The 19,293-nt window shown below is 56.0% G+C and overlaps 1 protein-coding gene across 1 annotated transcript in view; it reads left to right on the top strand.

Moving 5' to 3' along the window:
- The first annotated feature begins 622 nt into the window (after positions 1 to 622).
- FRMPD3 (FERM and PDZ domain containing 3) overlaps positions 623 to 19,293 on the top strand; it is a 27,308-nt gene continuing 8,637 nt past the window's right edge. The window contains exons 1-12 of the mRNA XM_057372548.1: positions 623 to 767; positions 988 to 1,090; positions 1,422 to 1,467; positions 2,590 to 2,694; positions 3,747 to 3,854; positions 4,352 to 4,483; positions 4,995 to 5,114; positions 5,243 to 5,379; positions 6,144 to 6,267; positions 6,812 to 6,901; positions 7,961 to 8,140; positions 18,831 to 18,975. Coding sequence (XP_057228531.1) covers positions 644 to 767; positions 988 to 1,090; positions 1,422 to 1,467; positions 2,590 to 2,694; positions 3,747 to 3,854; positions 4,352 to 4,483; positions 4,995 to 5,114; positions 5,243 to 5,379; positions 6,144 to 6,267; positions 6,812 to 6,901; positions 7,961 to 8,140; positions 18,831 to 18,975 — 1,414 coding nt within the window. The 5' untranslated portion in view covers positions 623 to 643. The remainder of the gene's footprint in view (positions 768 to 987; positions 1,091 to 1,421; positions 1,468 to 2,589; positions 2,695 to 3,746; positions 3,855 to 4,351; positions 4,484 to 4,994; positions 5,115 to 5,242; positions 5,380 to 6,143; positions 6,268 to 6,811; positions 6,902 to 7,960; positions 8,141 to 18,830; positions 18,976 to 19,293) is intronic.

Below are 19,293 nucleotides of genomic sequence, written 5' to 3' on the forward strand. Positions count from 1 at the left end.
TGGGATGCCAGGGGCAGCTTTGACATGACCTTGCCCTGGGCTGGGTCTTCCCATCTTCTGCTTGTCTCCTCCTCAAGGAGTCCCTGGGCTGCTGATGGAGGCTGGGTTGTAGTAGCACAGCTGAGCCTGCCTTAATCCCAGTTTTTAGCCTAAACTGGTTTTCCTTTATCTCTGTTACACAGCATGAAAAGCCAAACTTCAGTTAGGTCTGAAAGCTCTGTGGCTATGCCAGGGCCGTTGTCTGCCCTGATCCTCCCAGCGCTGCATTCCCCCAGGGAATGGCCAGAGCCACACCACAGTATCCCACAGAGCTCCCCCTCATGAAATGAGACACTGGGGCAGGGTGGGACAGCGAGGCACTGGGAGGATGGTGTGATTTACCCTGGGGTGGCATCTCTGTGAATGTCCCCCTGCACAGCTGCTGGTGCTGGGGCAGGGACAGGCAGGGAGTAGCACCACTCTGCATCGGGGACAGTGCTGTGGCTGTGCCAGGAAGGGAYTGGCAGTGACACAGGGCTGTGGGGCTGCCCTCCAGGTCCCAGAGGGCTCAGTGTGACCCAGGGCTGCGTGCTGACTGCCTTACAGCCTGTCCCTGTGCTTGCAGCGCAGCCATGTGATGCCGGAGGAGCGCGGTGGCGATGATATGGAATGTGGGCAGCTGCCTTCGGACACGATCCGACAGGTGACGGTCCAGCGCCACCCCCTCTACGGATTCGGCTTTGTGGCTGGCAGYGAGAGGCCAGTGGTGGTGCGGTCAGTGGCAGCAGGTAGGCTGGGGGGTGGTCCTGGACACCAGGAAGCACCAGGAAGTGGGATTTTCCCCTGGTGGGACCCTTCCCTGGGCTCCTGTCCCCTCCTGTCCCCTCTGGTGTCCCCCACAGCCGCAAACGTGGGCAAACGCTTTGGGGATGCTTGGGACCCTCCTGCTTCCCCTCCACCCCGCAGCTCCGGGATGCCTGGCTTGGCCCTGACCCTCTCTCCTGGCAGGCGGCCCCTCTGAGGATAAACTCCTGCCAGGAGACCAGATCTTGGCCATCAACGATGAGGATGTGAGTGAAGCCCCCAGAGAGAGATTCATCGAGCTTGTCAGGTGAGGACAACACTTGTCCCTCCTCGCCTCTGGGGAGGGGCTCACGSCGGGCTGCTGTGCCCCTACCAAAGCTTTAGGGTGACAGTGCACACTCGTGTCATCAGTGGTCATTGCTGGGTGGGGAATTCTCAGCCTTGGAGCAAGTGCCACAGCTGTTCCCAGCTGGCCAGGAAGTGGGAGARCCTCCACAGCCATATTATCACACACCCCACMAAGGTCCCGRCCACCACTGGGCTGGGAAGGGTGGRCTCTGCTCTCAGGAGCCAAATGCACTCGTTGAGGTCCATCACCACAAGGTTCCATCCATTTTCATTTCTCCTTTCTGTCACAGGAAGGCCAAGGACTTCATCATCCTCACGGTCCTGCACACCCACCAGGTGAGACTGGCAGGGCCATGGCAGGGAGCCAGGAYAGGGATTAAAAGCCCTTTTGGAGAACGAGGTGGGGTCCCTGGAGACCCCARGAGACCACTCTGGCAGCTCAGCTGGTTTGTTGGACCAGTGTCCCACCAGCCCAACGCTTTTCCAGGGTGTGGGGTCTGAGCCAACAGCCCCTTGGGGTCGGTGGGTGTGCAGCCATCTCCCTGTCCTTGTCACCAGGAGGGAGGGAGGAAAAATACCCCCAAACCTGTACGGTTTGCTGAGGACACCCTACATGTCTGGTGGAGTAACCCACCGTAGCAGAGGTGGCAGGAGGGGTCGCTGCTGGCCCGGGAGTCCCTGGGGAGCTGGCAGGGCTGGACGTGCTGCTGGCACCGGTGGCGGTGGCACACTGGGGCTCGGCGCCCGTGGCACCGGAGCAGACGGAGCTGTGACTGTCACGCCAGAGGCACCGCTTGTGCTTCACCGAGTCCTTTGATGTCGGGGAGGGAGAGAAGTGTGAGCGCTGCCCTGCTCTCCGGGAAGGAGATGCCACCGCCCGGCGCCGCTCCGGCAGGAGCAGAGGCRTGTGCCGCGCTCAAAAAAGTTTTTTCCCCGTGGCCCAGCTGGCCGCCAGCCAGGACAKGCTGCTCAGCTGCTGCTGGCACCATCGGGCACACACAGCTCTGTGACACGGCTGTGTTCTGGCTGTGTGCAGGCAGGGGCTCCCCAGCCCTGCCACCAGAGCACCCTGCAGGGATGCCCGGGGTCCTGCATCTCCCTGCCAATCCACATCTGTCCATCTGTGCCATCCAGCCGGTGCCAGTGCCTCTGGGCGAGACCTGGCTGACATCTGCTGGAGCTCAGCGTGTGCCAGGGGCGCCAGGCACAGGTGCTGCCTGGGTGCAGTGTCCCTGTCACTGCCAGTGTGGCTGCAGGGGCTGCCTGTCATCGCTCCAGCCCTGCCTGCAGCGCTGCATACCCACAGCCAAGGGGACTTGCATTCCACCCCTCCCGTTTCATGGTTTTCTGCCCACCCCCTGTTATCACACTGGCTCCCTCTGGGCCCCCATGATCTGGCTTTCCCCACACCATGGCCCCAAAGGCAGGCAGGTGATTTACCCRGTGCTCTCTTTCCAGTCTCCCAAATCTGCTTTCATCAGCGCAGCCAAGAAGGCGAAGCTAAGGTCCAACCCGGCCAAAGTCCGATTTTCAGAGCAGGTGACAGTCGGCGAGACAGACCCAGTAAGTGCTGCCCTGCCTTCCTCTGGGCCATGGCAGAGCATCCCCAGGGCCATGGGGTGTGAGGTGGTTGGGGGGCACAGGGCTCCTCTTCYCTGGTTTGGGCTCTGCAGGTGAGAACAGCTGTCTGGCCTGGGCAGCCCCACAGGGCAGATGCCCATGGGCACAGTCAGAGTGTTGGGTCACTGCTGGGGGGCTTGCTGTGGTCATCCCCTGTCCTGCTGTAGCCCCAAAAACTGGCCTTGGAGACCTGGTCTCGACTGAGTCCCCCTGGGCACCCAAGGGAGGCATCCAGGCAATGCCAGTGCTTGCCCTGRGGAAGGTCTGTGGCTTCCAGACCGATGCCAAAGGCTTTGGAGTGCCTGAACGTGGGGCAGGGTGACCAGGGTGCTGCTGCATGGCTGTGGAAGCTGAAGGGTTCCCGCCAGTGCTTTTATCTCTTAATTACAGGGAGGTTTTATTAACAAAAAAATACAACCCCAAAAAATACCACCCAAAAACAACCTAAAAAAAAAAACACAAAACAAAACAAAAACTGAAAAAACCTTTGTAAAGCGCTTCTAACACTTTCTATTTTTAAGCAAAATCAATTAGGCAATTATCCGATGGAAACGCTTCTCACTAAATAAAATCAGCCTTCCCCCAGTTTCCTGCAGAGGGGATGTTCAGGGTTGAGGAGAGATATGTTTGGGGTACGGGTCAGGAAAAGGGGATCAGCTCTGAGCCACTCCAGCCATCCCTCCCCTCTGGGACAGCRGCTGGGCAGCGGGACAGGCTGCCAGGCATGGGCCCTGGGATGTGCTGGCCCAGAGCAGGATGTCTGTTCCCACTGCAGCTGTCAGGCAGCTCTGAATTGCCTCAGTTCTGCGCTTCTCCACGGCTCCACAGAACGCTGGGTTTCCAGGGGAAATGTGCCTCTTAGCACAAAAGCCCAGAGCAGCAGAGGATGCCACGAGTGCTCCATCATTGACACTCGTTCTCTCTCCCCGCCCTCCCTCCGTCTCTCTGTGCCCCCCACCCTCCTCGCCTCCCCCTTTCCTGGCCCCACATGCCAGGACATGTTGAAGAAAGAAGCTCTCCTCCTCATTCCCAACGTGCTGAAGGTTTTCCTGGAGAACGGGCAGATCAAATCCTTCACGTTCGATGGCCGAACCACAGTGAAGGTGAGCCCCGCCGCCATCCCCTCGGCACTATGCCGCTCCTCTCCTCTCCTCCTCCCAGCTGCCCAATCCATTTTCCCTCTCCTGCTTGCCGTGCACGTTGCAGCAGCGCTGGGCTGGCTGCGAGCCGCTCTGGATGATGGATGGCCCGTCTGCCTCCCCAGGCGGCACGCTTTGCAGCTGGCAGGGACGGGGCTGTGCTGGCTCTCTCCCTCTCCTGACTTTGCTCCTTGCTGTGAGCCTGCCCTCAGCAGGGAGTGTGAGCCGGGGTGGATGTTCCTGGTGTCCCCTTGCCGTGGGCCAGCCCCRCTGAGCACCACCACGGTGTTACCCGAGGGTCTGGTCCTGCTGCCAGGTCACTGGGTGCCATCCCATGGCCCCTCTCAGCACTGCCAGGGCTCATCCTGGCACAGCCCCATTGCCAGGGAGGGGTGGGCTCTCGGTGAGCTCCCAGCTCCCACCCAGGGCCCCTCACCCGAGCCTGTCCGTGGTGTTTGCAGGACGTGATGGTGACACTGCAGGACCGCCTGTCGCTCAGACACATCGAGCACTTTGCCCTGGTCCTGGAGTACTCCAGCCCCGAGCAGAGCCACCGCTTCCTGCTGCTCCAGGACAAGCAGCCGCTGGCCCACGTGAGCTGCTGGGTGTGGGAGGGTGTTGGGATGGCCGTGGTGAGSGGTTTGGGCACAGAGAGCCTCTGCTTCCTCCACTGTGGGGCTCGGCTGGAGATGCACCATGGGGTAGCACAGCCTCTCCTTGTCATCCTGCATCCTCAAGGATGAAAAGGGTGGCCAAAGAGGGAGACAATCAGGGTTTTTTACCCATCCCACGCTGACAGTACCATGGAGGTGCTCTGTGCTCCAGCCTGGGCAGCTGCAGACAGCATTCATGAACATCGTTGAGTGGGAGATCCAGGAATCTGGTGCTGCACAGGACTAGGGATAACATGGGGATCGAGGAGGAAATGCTAGCTTGAGTGGCATAAATCCTGCAGCACCAGGCAAAGCTGTCACACCAAGGAGGGCTGGGCTGTTYCCAGGATGAAAGGTGATGCACAGAGAAGAGAAATCAAATAGCAACCACAAGAGAGGGCCAAATACATGTGGTTCCTGGGCTCACTGCTTCCCYGTGTTCCTGCCACAGGTCGTGCAAAGAACACACTACCACGGCATGAGATGCCTCTTCCGTGTGAGCTTCTTCCCCAAGGACCCCGTGGAGCTGCTGCGCCGGGATCCCGCAGCTTTCGAGTACCTCTACATCCAGGTGGGGCACCGGGAGCTGCTGATGCACATGGCCCACACATCTGCCGAGGCTGGGCCCTGTGGGGACACCCCTCAGGTGACAGGTGGCCCATCCTGTGGCTGTTGAGGTGACCYCCTCTCCCTCCGCAGAGCCGCAACGATGTGATCCGAGAGCGCTTCGGCACGGAGCCCAAGCCGGAGATGCTGCTGGGGCTGGCTGCCCTCCACATCTACATCACCGTCTCAGCCACCCGCCCCAGCCAGAAGGTCTCCCTCAARAATGTGGAGTGAGTCCTCCTCCCTGTCCCCGTGCTTCTGCACAGCTCCCCTTGGTGTCCCTTCCCTGTGCCCCTGGGGTGCTCCCAGCAGTGTTTTAGGGTGCAGAGCACAAGATGCGCTGAGAGCCCCCCCTGAGCTGGACAGTGGCTCAGGGGCTGGTGGCAGCAGTGACCCCCAGCCCCAGGTCCCACCATGGGGCTCTGAGACCTCCTCACACTGACACCCAGCCAGTGCAGCAGCCAGGGCTGGGGATATGTGCTGTGAGCCCAGGATTGTTCCCATGGGATCCTGGTTTTCYACCTGCATCCCAGGCAAGGAGAAGGCTCTGTGGCTGTGTAATGTCAGCCTGTCTGTGTGCTGTGCAGCCCTGGCTTAGCCCTCCTGCCGCTCCTGGGGACCTGAACCCATCCCAGMCCATCTGCAGGCTGGCCTTGCCCTGTCGAGAGGGAGGTGTCACCCCAGGAGGACCCCAACAGAGGTTTGGGAATTTGCCCTGCATCCCCTAAGCTCACATGAAGATGGGTGGGGTGAGCTGCAGAGCCTGACACTGCTGTTCCCAGCCTGATGCTGGGAGCTCTGACACCGGCCCGGGGTCCCATCCCCGTGGGRACCCRGGCTGGGGGCTGTGGCTGCTCCGGCTGTGGCACCAAGTGCTGGTGTAGCTCCGGCTCCCTCTGACGGCAGGAGGTTGCTCTGGGATCCCATCCCTGTGTTCTCAGCCCTCTGGCAGTGTCTCTGACCTGGCAGCTCATGCAGSCTTCCCTCCCCACAGGAAGGAGTGGGGTCTGGAGCCCTTCCTGCCCCCATCGCTCCTGCAGCTCATCAAAGAGAAGAGCCTCCGCAAATCCCTCTCGCAGCAGCTCAAAGCCCACCAGCACCAGCCTGGCGGCACCAAGGTGAGCCCAGCCCCCCGGGTTCAGTGGGGTGACAGCCTGCTCTCCACCCCAGCCTCTTGTGCCCAGCTGCTCAGGGACTCTTGCTGTTAAATCCCCTTGGATGGGAAATAAACCAGGTAGATGCTGTCTCTCCTGAATCTGCTTTCAAGAGCTCATCTGGATTGTGGGAAGTGCAGGGAGGATCAGGGCTGAGATCAGCTGAGATCCCGCTCTCAGCCTGGCTGAAGTGGCACCATCAGTTCACTGTTATTTCTGTTGCTGGGCTTGGTCCGTGCAGCCTTCTCAGCTCCCCAGGGAGGGATGGAGGGAGGGTTGTACACCTTGAGGGGGTTGTACAACAAGCACTGGGGCTGTGCCTCTGCTCTGAGTTACCTCCCAGAACCTGCCCAGGCCAGCAGGGGAGTGCAGACCCCCTCACCCACCACTCAGACCCATGCCAGCACAGCCCKTGCCCGCAGCTTCCTTGAGAGCCCCCAAACGTGCCCCAGCCTCCTGCCTCTCTTCCCCCTGTGCTCATGCTGGTCCCTGTGATGCGTTTTGCCAGGTCTCCACAGCCCAGGCAAAGCTGCAGTACCTGAGGATCCTGAACGAGCTGCCGACCTTTGCTGGGGTTCTGTTCAACACGGTGGGACTGGTACGGTAATTCGGGCTGGGCTGGGCTGGGAGGAGCCTGCCCGGGGGTGTGTGCTGAGGGGGAGCCAGGGGACGGGTCCCACAGAAATGACTTCCCACAGTCTCTTGCTCTGCCCACTGAGGTCCAAGCCCACCCAGAAAAGCCTTGAGAGCCTCTTCTGTCAGAGGTTCATCCCAGCTCTGCAGGGTCAGGATCTGTTCTTGGGCAGTGAGATGAGCTGCTCCGTGAGGTTGGAGTGGTTTCAGGCATGTGTTTGTAACTCCATGGTGCCCTGGCACATCCTGCCATCTGTCTCAGAGGAGGACCAGTCCTGGCAAAGCCCTGTGCTCCCTGCTTGCCCAAACAGCCCTGGCTGGGCTTCCCTCGTCCATCAGAGGTGTTCCAGTCTCGTCAGTGCCACAGCTCACTGCTCCTGCACCACAGCCTGGTGGTGTCTGGACAGTGCCACGGCAGAGCAGTCAGATCCTGCTCCTGATGCTGCCTGAGCAAACAGCATTTGTTTGTCTCTGACACCAAAACAGTGCCTCTGAGGCAGACTGTGAGCTGAACTGTGTTTAATAGGTAACAAGTATTCCCTTTATTCTCTTCTGCAATGGTCTGCCCAGCTCCTTTCCTCCTCCATGCCTGGCTTGAAGCACCMTTTTAGACCAGAGCAGGAAACATTCCTGTGTCCAGTCAAGGCTTTGGTCTGTCTTCTTTTCTGACATATATTCACTCCCTCCTTTGCTTCTTTCTCTGGGAGGCAGTGTCAGATCAGACAGCTTTGTAACACACTCTTACTTTAGTGACACCCGTGAGCCTGAATATTTCATGTGGACAGTTAGCTCAGAGCTTTATTTTTAAATAGCCCTGGCATCCTGCACACCCTCCCAGCTCTGCAGAGGGCTCAGGGAGGCAGGTTCATGGCACCAGCCCTACCTGCTGCTCTGCAAAAGCCATCTAGGACCTGCCCAAGCTGCCAGAATTGAGGCTTGGCTCCACGGAGAGAGCCAGGTGCAGCCTGTGCAGCCCAGGGTGTGTTTGCTCACCCCGCTCTGTCTCTCTTTCTTCATCTACCAGGACGAGAAGCAGCCAGCCACCACGCTGCTGGTGGGACCCCGGCAYGGCATCAGCCACGTCATCGACCTGAAGACCAACCTGACCACGGTGCTGTCCGAGTTCAGCAAGGTCAGCAGGATCCAGCTGTTCAGGGAGAACCAGGGCGTGGCCCGGGTGGAGACCAGCATCCTGGATGCCAAGGTAGGCATGGGTGCTGTGGAGGCAGACACTGAGAGGGGTGGAGAYGAGGCTGGGGGTTTGGGGCCAGACTTTGAGGGGTTCACGTCACAAGTGTGCATTGGAGAATGGGCTTGGGGTTTCCTAGGGACTCCAAAAGCCCTTTGACACCGGGGTCTGCAGCGACTCCCCTGCTGGTCTGATTCCTTGTGCCACACAGGCATTGCTGCCGAGGGCCACAGGGCAGCCGTGGTGGCATTCAGACCATGGCCCTGGGTCACAGGGCAGGCATGGTGGCATTCTGGCTATGGCCCTGGGTCACAGGGCCATGTGACAGGTGACAAGCATGGTGGCATTCTGGCTATGGCCCTTTGTCACAGGGCAGCCATGGTGGCATTSTGRCTRTGGCCCTGKGTCACARGGMAGSCATGGTGGCATTCTGGCYATGKCCCTGTGTCAMARGGMAGGCATGGTGGCATTCTGGCTATGGCCCTGTKTCACAKGGCAGSCATGGTGGCATTCTGGCTATGGCCCTGKGTCACAGGGCAGGCATGGTGGCATTCTGGCYRTGCCCCAAACMCCTCCCTAATGGTTCAAGCAGGGTCTTTGGGGCACATGGGGGTGGCACAGGCCAGGCAGGTAGCAGGACCCTTTKGAGACAGGACAGTRYSTCGCCTCTGCTCAGGGCTGGAGAGGAGCAGTACAGCCACAGCAGCTACTGGAGGGGTTTCATGCATTAGCAGCACTTGTGGAACTTGTCAAGCCCTGCAGGACTGAAGAATAAATTGGAAATGATGGGCAGGGGGTGTCAGGCTCAGAGTGTGAGAACAGATCAGTGTGTGAGCCACCCCCTGAGCATCTCRCCAGCTGCCCCCGTTATCCTCCTCCCCTTCAGCCCCCAGAGCTCTCCTTGGCACACATGCCCTCCTGAACCCTGTTTTATCATCCCCCATCTCCTGCTGGTTGTGTTTGTAGTGCTGGTTCTGGCAGTCAATCCCTGTGCTCACGCCCTGCCACCCCTCCTCACCCCTCATGGGTCCCAAACCCTCCAGGAAAACCATCAGCAACACAGTAAGAGCTTTATTTACTTCTTTGGTGCCTGGTCCAGCAGTCACAAGGTGCTGAGGAGATCTTCCACTGGCCTTTGCTTAGGTTTTTGTCAATCTGGCATGTCTCAGGCAGACTCAAAGGCAGASAGTTGTGTGTTTGCTCCAGGGCATCCTCAGTGTCACTGCCTYCCTGCACCCAGCTCTGCCCCATGCCAAGGACAGCTGAGATCTCACAGATAAATGCCAAGCCCTGTCTCCTCCCCTCCTCCCACTTTGAATTCAACAGGAGAGAGTCAGGATTGAGTCTGGGGTAAATCAGACAGGAGCAGCACTTGGCAGAGATTGCCCAGTGGAGCCAGGACTCTGTGGGGCACGGAGGTGTCTGCACACGGTGTGTCTGCACAATCCCTCTTTGGTCAGTTTTGCTGCCCCTGCATTCATCCCTTACCCCCAGACTGATGAGCCGAGCTGCTTTGCCAGTGTCYCTGTGTTTCCTCACCTCCTGCAAGGTCTCTAAGCCTCAGCCCTCTCCACAGTCCTTTCCTTGCACTGTTTCAGATGTAATCATGGTGGATTTGTTTAGCATTCTCCTGCTGCCTCCTGTCCTGCTGGATTTCAGCACTTTCTCCCACCAGGCTCATTAATTCCCCCAAGCCTGTTTTCGTGCTGCAGCTGTGCCTGGCCCAGCAGCTCTGCTAACCTGCAGTAACACCCTGTATCCTCCGCCAGAACCATGTTAATCCTCACTCCCTCTGTTCCAGCTCTCCCCTCCAACAATCTCACCCATGAAGCCCTTTTTTTGCATTCATAATTCAATGGGCATTTGTTCAACTGTAACATTTTTACCATTCCCACTTCTGCATCCCAGTGAGGTCAGTCATTGTGCAGTTAAAGCCTTGCTGTCCTGCTGTGCCTGCCCCAACCCTTCAAAGCCCTCAGCCTCCCCTGCTGCAGCCTGGGCAGGTGGGAGCCCTCCTTGCTCAGCCCCTCCAGCTGCCTGGGCTGGGCAGGAATCCATCAATTTGCTCCTTTCCGAGCAGGAATAACCAAGGGATGTTGCCTGCAGCACGGGTAACCCTGCTGGTTCCTCCTGCTGCCCACGCCCCTCGGATCTGTGTGTATAAAATCACGGTATTAATGCATTAATGATAGGCTGGCCATGACYCTGTTGCTGCTCGTGGCTCACTGGGAGTGCTCTGAGCGTGGCTGTCCCCACTGTCCCTTATCTCCATGGCACTGGCCCTGCTCCATGGCTCTCAGGGTGGAAGAGGGCACTGTTCCCCCAGCACAGAGTGGCCACAGCAGTGACAGATGCTCTGGAGGCTTAGGTGATGCTGGCACCCATCTGCTCTGAATTAGGTGGCAATTCCCACACAGCTTGTCCACAGATCCCGCAGTGCTGCTCCCCACAGCCGTTCTCCACAGCAGAAATTCACTCTGTGCCACCACCAGCCCTTTCCTGCTGCARGAGAAGACCTTCTCCTGTGACCCTGCAATCCAGCCCCACAAATGCTGGGAAAAGGCAGCTCACTGGAGTCAGCCAGCTCACACACTCCCTGCAAGCACRTCTGCATGCTCCATGGCTTTATCTCCACGAGAAATTCCAGGCAGCTGCCTCTGGCCACTGAAAGCCCCTCTGCCAGCCTGGAGTGGAGCAAGAACCCYATTTGTGATCTCAGCAGGCTCAACAGCACCCTGCCAGGGCAGAGGCTGCTGTGATCTGTCTTCATTTAGCCATTATCCAGAGGGCTGGGTTTGAAAGCCAGAATGTCTGCTCCAAAATGAGGCATATGCTAATCCCACGCAGGACAGCGATGGATGAGGCAGGCTAAGAAAAGCAGGAAAAAAAGATCATTACCTCACAGCGCTAATCTGCTCTCTACAATTACTCTATTGCACCCAACGTGTCACTGGCTAAAGCCCTGGGTTGCAAATCGATCAGYTTCTGCTGTGAGTTGGAAACCATTAGAGGGCTCAGAGGGTGTCCAGAGGGCTCTGGGGCTCTGTCAAATCCACATCACGTTTGGAAGGCTGTCAGAGCTCCGTGGATTGCAGAGGGAGGGGATGTTCCCCTGGGCCATGGCACTGCTGCTGTCATGGGGCGCTGGGGCAGCTCCCAGCCCCGATCTGCAGGAGGTGCTCRCTGAGTTATTGTGGAAACACAGATGGTCAGCGATGGTTCGGGGGTTTGTGCAGACAGACCAGCTCGAATTTCTAAGTGAAGTTAAAACAATGGATTGGAAAAGGGATCAGATCGGAGCAGCCCTCAGGTGGAAGGTCTGTACACCTTGAGCAAACCAGCACGTCCTGATCTGCTGCTCACCTGCAACCACAGCCCAGGCTCACCTGCCAGGAAGGAGCTGGGGGAGATTTCCAGGTAGCAAACAGGCCTGAGGAGATCATAAACCATTTGCATTTATTTTGRGCGGAAAAGAAATACTGTTKGTCTTATGAATTATTCACTAGGTAKTTAATTGGTTTGTTTTGGAGTTTTTCCATCCTGGGCTTCAATTTCTGTTTGAAATAGCCCAATTTGGTATACAAACCTAGGGCTGGTACCTCTGTTTTGCCTTCTTTAGCTTTTTGCCACTGTGAGTGTGGCAAGAGGGGGGCAAATGCTGGCAGAACCCCTCAGAGAGGAGCTGCACAACCTTGGGACAGAAGAACAAAACCCTCTATGCCTCTGCTGCCGGTTCCAAGAAGGATTTTTTTGTTCCCTGTGAGGTCTGTGAGAGCTGCTGGGTGAACAGGAGCAGKTTTTGTCTCAACAGTCACGGAGGGAGTGAGGCAGTTTTGGTTTGGAATGCTCCCAGCCCGTGGCTGGGGCAGGACAGCCCTTCTCCAGCTGCACTGCAGTGGTGTGACCGGTCATTTTGCAGGTTGCAGTGGTCATTCTCACCTGACAAAACCTCCTTTCTGCCGGGGCTCCATTCTTCTCCTCGTGTTGGAGCGCTGATTCTGGAGCTCACAGATTTGCCGGGAGCAGGGAGGTGACAAGGTGTCTCCTGTGATCTTGGTGCGTTAAACATTGCCAGGTTAGGGGAGCCGTGCATTTCCCAGGGGCTTCCCCCTCCTGCTGGGGAAGCATTTGATGGTGGCCAGTGCTTCTGAGCCAGCTCGGAGCCGAGCTCCAGGCGTGCATCTCCCCTCCTCCYCAGCGCAGCGCTGCAAAGTCCTTTTCTACCCGAAAATGACAATGTGACAATGCCAGCACCTCYTGCCTGGCACTGGCCCAGCCTGGCAGCCCGGACAGGGCACAGGGGGTGGCTGCYCCCCCAGACTGCCCWGGCTGTGCAGCTCCCGYAGCAGCACGGCGATTGYTCTTAYCSAAACTCTTTTTCCAGCGGAGCGTTYCTCCTTTCKGATKCGCGCAGCTGCACACCGCTGGCTTTGTGTTATTAACAGTCCTGGCGCTGGAAAAAGGCTGCTGAAGCAGTCAGAATGCGAATGAAGGAACGCTCGGGGTGCAGTGGGATCACYTGAGCCCGGACAAGCGTGTGCAGCTTTTCAGAGGAGCTGTCGCAGGCTGTGCCCTGTCCCTGTGCCGGGCTCTGGCGGCGCTGGCTGCTCGCCAAACGCCGTTCAATCAAAGGCATCGGGCTAATTGACTTTGGGCTCCCAGCAGAGCCTGCAGCCAGCCGGCGCTTAAGCCGAGATCAAGACTTGACAGAGGAAAACAAAGGAAAATTTAATTCAGAAGGGTCCGTGGCTGCTGCTGCTGCTGCGCCTGGAACCTGGGTACYGGTGTTGGTGTCCCAGAGCCCCCGGTGCTTCCAGCCTGCCTCGGGAAAACAGGGAAAACAGCACACGGTGCACGGCTGGGCTTCAGCCTGCCCCTCTCGCYGTGGAACGAGCCAATGAGCCCCTTCTCTCACTGGCCATGGGCTRGTGACCCCTCCGAGCCTTCCCTGCTGCAGTGGCCCCAGGACTGGCTGTGCCCCCCTGGGTTGGGTGTGGGGAACGTGCCCGATGCAGATTCAAATTCCATTCCCAAATGCCAAATTCCGTTCTGAAAAAGTGAAATCCACTGAAAACAGTGGGGATGGCCCATCAYAGTCACAAGAGCGAGCAAGGCTGACATTGCTCCTACAAGCACTCAYTGAAACCCCTGAGCTTTCTCCTACAAGAAGAGCAGGGCTTTGGAGTGACGATGGACCCGCAGGCTCTGCTTCCTTGCGCCGAAGTAATCTTTATTTGCATTAAACCATTCTGAAACACTGTCAGCTCGTGGGAGACAGGGAGGGGTTGAGATTTCCTTTGGCTCAGTACCTGGGTGGGAGGGGCAGATCCCTGCTCGCAGGGGGATGTAAAGCAGGGGAATGGGATGCAAAGTGAGGGAATGAGATGTGAAGAAATGGGATGTAAAGTGAAGGAATGGGTTTAAAGCAAGGGAATGGGATGCAAAGGAATGGGATGTAAATCGAAGGAATGGGATGCAAAGTGAGAAATGGGATGTAAAGCAAGATGAAGGAATGGGGTGTAAAGTGAAGTAATGGGTTGTAAAGTAGGGAATGGGATGTGAAGCAAGGGATTGGGATGTAAAACAAGGGAATGGGATGTAAAGGAATGGGATGTGAAGCAAGGGAATGGGATGTGAAGCAAAGGAATGGGATGTGAAGCAAGGGAATGGGATGCAAAGTGAGAGAATGGGATGCGAAGCAATGGAATGGGATGTGAAGCAAGGCTCGTCCCAGCTCTGGCACCACCCAAAGCACTGCCTGCAGGCACCCAGGATGGGAGCCAGCCAGAAACAGGAAAGGCAGATAACATGTGGAGAGAATGAGTTTCTAAGCCTGAAAAGCCAAATTTGATTAGTTCATTAAAAAAAAAAAAACAAAAAAAAAAAAAAACTCCAAACCCAGCAAAAAAAGCAGCCCTCAGGTTTTGTGGGACCATGCAAGGCACAAGGAGGGTGTTCACCAGGCAGAGGTGGCAGCTGCCCTAAGGAAGGAGAGAGCTGCAGGTCTGCTGCTGACCAAGGCAGGGCCCTTATTGATCAACAAGTGGGAAATAGTGATCCTAGTCACAAGCAGCCTGGTATTGATAGAGCTGAGTTAATAATGCTTAAGGGGAGAGAAGTAAAGGTCAATGCAGAAGTGAAAAATTGACTGCTGCCTCGTTAGGCCCGGGTGCCTGTATTATTAAATAAAAACTTGGCAGTGCACCTCAAGTAAACGAAGGAACATAAATTATATAAATTCATCTCCCATCTTGCTGCTGCACTGCATTAAAGGAAGCAGGGTAAGACCCAAAGTATGTGGTAAAGGGGGGAGATTAGAAGAAAATGCATATAAGCTTAGAGGTTATAGTATGAATAGATTGAGTCGTAAATTAATTTAAATATGAGGACTKTTAAAATCATCTAGCATAACCCTCGCCAGAAATTTTCCTCCAGACCTTTGTCTGAACAAGAAAATACCCTCCAGAAGGACATTGAGGTCTGATTTAAAGGCAGACCATAATAGAAAAATCACTTTATCATTAACAAGGTAATGCAAAAGTCATTTCTTCTATCCAGTATGAATGCATTTTGTTTTATTTCCCAGGGAGACTGGTTGCCAAGCAGGAAACTTTGAGTGAAAAAGTGTCCTTTCCTCCTGAGGCCTAGAAAATCTAGAAAACCATAATGATTGAAAGATCAAACCATCAATAATTTCAGGCTGGTATTACACATTTAGATGTAGAAAGAACATCCATGTTAAAATTTGCTTCTTTACATGTTGGCACATTACAGATCAGACAGGAACTTTAATGTGGGCATCCCACTGGGAATCTGATGTTTGGCATTTTTAGAGCAGTAGGGTTATCCCAGTAAGTTTGCTTCTGTGTAAAACWTGGAGTTTTCATCCTAAAGGTGCTGCTGCCCTGACCAAACACACACAGGTATTTCTGCTTTGCCCTCCCAGGGAAGCAGAGCCCTGGGGGCCACTGAGGTGTGAGCCCCTGGTGCTGCAGCAGCAAGAATATGAGCATGAGGAWGAGGATGAGCTGGTGGGCTTGAGCCAGGCCAGAGGTGCATGGTCGGAGGACAGCCAGAGGGTTATCCAGGTCAATAACTTGTTCCCCATCAGTGATCAGTGCCATCTCCTGATYAGCAGCTGGGGAAGAGGGATCTGCATCCTGTGGCCAGGGCAGGGAGCAGGGCTTGGAGGAACAGCACTGCTTTCACTCCTGCTGCATCCCTCCCTGCCTTTGGCTGCTCACAGAAGTGTCTGCTCTGCTGCACCACTGGCTTTAGAAAACTTAGGAAGATTYGTGTTCTCCTGGGTTGCTGCCTTTTTGTCAGGTTTGGTTGAGATTAAGCAAGGACCTAAAAAAAGTGCAGGGAGACAGAGGGATGTCACAATGAACCCTTTGGGGAGCAGGCCAGTCCTGACCACAGGCACCAGCCCTCACTGCCTCTTGCAGGATGTTTCCARGGGAGAGGAGGTGAATCCCATTTGCCAGAAGCCAAAGCACAGGCTGCAGTCATGAGTTGTTCTTACTTAGAGCAGCTCCCTGCAAAGCTGCCCTGAATTTGCCATCTGAAACCCTCAGCATCACGAGCTGGAAATGTTTCATGCACCTGCTCACAAAGCCAATATTTGCTCAGCCTGCCCRTGCCTGGCTGTCTCCACACCATTTCAATTGCTCTGCCCACTCAGAACAGGGTGACCAAGGCTACCAGTGCCTAAAAATAACACCTCCATTAGCTGCCAGCCCCAATACCTCCTCTTTGTGGAATGATTTCCCAACAGAACAGGGCTGCTGCAGTCGTGGTGTCTCTTTGTCTCCTGACCCCATAAATCACTTCCAGATCTGCTGCCACTTCCAGGAGGATGTGGAGCAGGATGGACATCTCAAAGGCAGCTGAGCTGTTGCAATCTCAGCAAAACTGCCTAGTGGAGTGGAAGAGAGAGGCTCAGTCTTGTAATCCCATGTGGGAAAGGCTCAGATCCTGTGCCAGACCTCTGTTAGGGAGCAGCAGAGAARCCACCAAGGCCAAGGGAGAGGCACAGCCTGACTGCAGCAGTTTTGCTCACAGTCAGTGTCTTTGTAARCAGCTCATAATCCATCAGCAGGACACAGACCCGTGGCAGTGTGGGYTCCCAGGCCATGGGGAGATCACCAGAGTGGTGCTGACAGCATGGGTGGATGGCTCCAAACTGCACCTGGAATGATTTAATCCCTAAAAATCATATTTGAACACTTGGCCATTGAAGAACTCTCACACAGCTTCCCTCTCAGTATATGAGAGTAATCACTTCTAAACTCTAATCAATATTAAGATTGCTCTTTTTCAGAGCAGAGTGCCACAGTAAACCCCACACAGCACCTATTGCTGGAACCCATTCTGGAGGCTGGACTTGCTTGCAGACCTGGTAGGGAGCTCACAGCACCCTGGAGTTTCATTTTGGGCAAGGAACATCAGTGAGGGTTGTKGCATCTCATCCTTCAGGAGGACTGATCCAGGGGCTGCTCCTGCCAGCCAGAACCTACAGTCCCCTCTCTGGATGGGTGGGAGCATCCTGAGGCAGAGGTAGCTGAGCAAAGATGGAAATGGGTCTCGGAGATAATGGTCCCTAGCTGGGGCTGCCCTGGGGGCTGCACRGTGAGCACTGACAGGGAGGCAGCGAAGGTCCACAGCCCTGTGCCACTGTGCCTCGGGGRGATCCACACGTGGTGGGAATGATCCCCCTGTTTTCCTTTTGGAAGAGAATTCTCAGCCCTCCTTGGCCTCTTGGTTTAATCTCCCAGCCCTGGGTGTTTATCATTGCCTCCCTCCCCAAAACTGGGGTTTGTTCCCTTCCTTKCTGCTGACACTCCAAACCCTGCAGAACAGAGCAGGGAAAAGGCACAAATACCTCCTCATTCAACAGATGGCTTGAAAAGGGCTTAGCCCAATGTAGAAGACACTTGTTCTAAGGATGCCTTAGTGAGCAGAACACACGGTTTCCTTTCATCACTTATGTCAAGACTGGAACTGGGCTAAGAGGTGTCACCCCCCTCACCACTGCATGCCTGCCTCCTCCGAGCAATCTGAGAATCTCTGCACTCCTCTCTCTGGCTTGATACTTCCCCTTTGATCTGTGTCATCTCAGGTTTATTTTCCAGGACAGAGAAGTAAACAAGAAGGGGCAGAGCCTCTCAGCTCAGCACGTTCCTTGTCAGGCTATTTCTCTTCCACATCAAGTTATTTCTTTTCCTTTCTCTTCCTGCACAGCAGCCAAAGAGGGAAYTTCTTTGCCCTGGCCCTGGGAGAAATCTGTCCCTACCAGGGCTGGCACGGCTTGGGGATCACGTGAAGCTCTGCCCAGGGCTGATGGCTTCACACCCAAGTTGGTTACCCTGAGTGGCCCAGAGTGTGACACTGTGGCCTAAGGTGGGTCTCCCTTGGCCACAATTGGCTTGGTGGCTTACAGCAGCAAATACTGTGCAGAGCACAGAACTGGCCAGTGCGTACCAGGAACCACTTGTGGTTATAAAACAAGAAAACCAAAATAACTTTAATGCTTTTCACACTGTGTAGGCTCAAGTGTTTTTTTTAAAGCAGCCTTGGTGTTCCCTGAATGTGGTAAATGAGTTTTTCTGAGTCCTGGAGGGCTCTCAGTGTGCAAGAGGCCGAACGTGGCAGGACAGGCAGCCCAGAGAGCAGCAGTTAAACACCCCCAGCTGGCTCAGGTACWCCCTGCTCAGGGTACAGAGGTCTTTTAGGCTGGGCTGCTCTGTGCAGGGGGCAKGTGAGGGCAGCAGCTGCCTTTGCCACAAATATTGAAGGCACTGTCAGTTCCTTTTCCATCTCATGGGTCTGTCCTGAGCAGAGCTGGGGGCTCAGACCCAGCATGGAGCATTCAACCAAGCTGTGCTGGCAAAGGCTGCTCTGCCCAGCCTGGTCCCTGCACTGCAAGGACCTCACTGCAGGGAAAGAGTGAATCCCACCCCRACAGCTTCCCTGGACCAGCTAATCTTCTCCTTGGGACAATCTGGGAACTGGGAGTTGCACTATCTGCTGTGAGATTGTGCTGTGAGGTTATCTGTGTCACACAGATCGTGTCTGATTTTTATCTCTCTTTAAAGCAAGGTTCTTTTTTAGCATGCAAATAAATGCTCTCCTAAAAGAGAAKGCACCATCTGCTCCTAAGCACAAATTTAATTTTCCAAAGGGTTAGGTTTGAATAAGATCCACAGGCTGAGAGTGGTAGCTGGGGGAACCTCTAACRGGGTTTGGCCCCTTGGGCACCTTGCTGGAAGCAGATGTCTTAATTTACAGGAGGGAGACACAGTGCCTGCAATGAAAGAGGGGTCTGGCAGCTGGAGACTCCACAAACTCCCTGTGCCCCTCCTGAGGCCCTGATGGTTAAACTGGAGCTTGCAGGTGGGCTCAGAGTGTTGGCATGCAGACAGATGATCAGCAGGACATGGTGTGGGGACACAGCTTGTGCCCAGCAGGGCTGCAGCTCTTCCTCATCCTCGGGGTTCAGCCAGCAGGAACCACAGCTGCAGCCAGACACCTCCTGTTTGCTGGGGGAGCTGGAGCCAGCACCTGGTTGGTTTGCCATGTGCGAGTGCTGGGAGTGCCAGCAGCTCACCAGTTCCACCAGTTCCACCAGTGCAACCCCCGTGGAGCTCCAGTCCCATCAGCTGAGCCAGCAGCCCTCACCAGCTTTGTCCCTCTTGCCTTGCAGCCGCTGGTGTTGCTGATGGAGTGGCCTGAAGCCACCAACTTTGCCTGCCTCATCGCGGGCTACTGCCGTCTGCTGGTGGACTCCAAGAGGATGATCCTGTCCCGGGCCCCCAGCCAGCCGCCCCCACCTCAGATTATCAAGGCAGGTACGTTTCAGCCTCTGCTTCCCGTGCCAGCCCTSTCCCCAGCCTCCCTGCCCTCCTTCCCTCTGCTCAGGGCTCTGCAGCAYCAGGAAGGTGAAGGGCTCCTCTGACATCTCCCCTCTGCTTCCACTCACCCTGAGAACCAGCATGCTCCCTCTTTAACCCAAAAGCAAGGAGCAGGGAGACAAGAGCTCATTTGGGATCAGCCAGAATGACCTGTGGGATCAGCTCAGGCCCTGAACACTCACTGCAGGGGTTGTGGCAGCTCCTGGAGCAGCTCCAGGCTGTGCTGTTGGAGAAGACCCGTGGAGCTGCCAGCCA

This window comes from Malurus melanocephalus, unplaced genomic scaffold (assembly GCF_030028575.1).
Source record: "Malurus melanocephalus ecotype Western Australia unplaced genomic scaffold, MMel_1.1 scaffold_174, whole genome shotgun sequence".
Classification (NCBI taxonomy): domain Eukaryota; kingdom Metazoa; phylum Chordata; class Aves; order Passeriformes; family Maluridae; genus Malurus; species Malurus melanocephalus.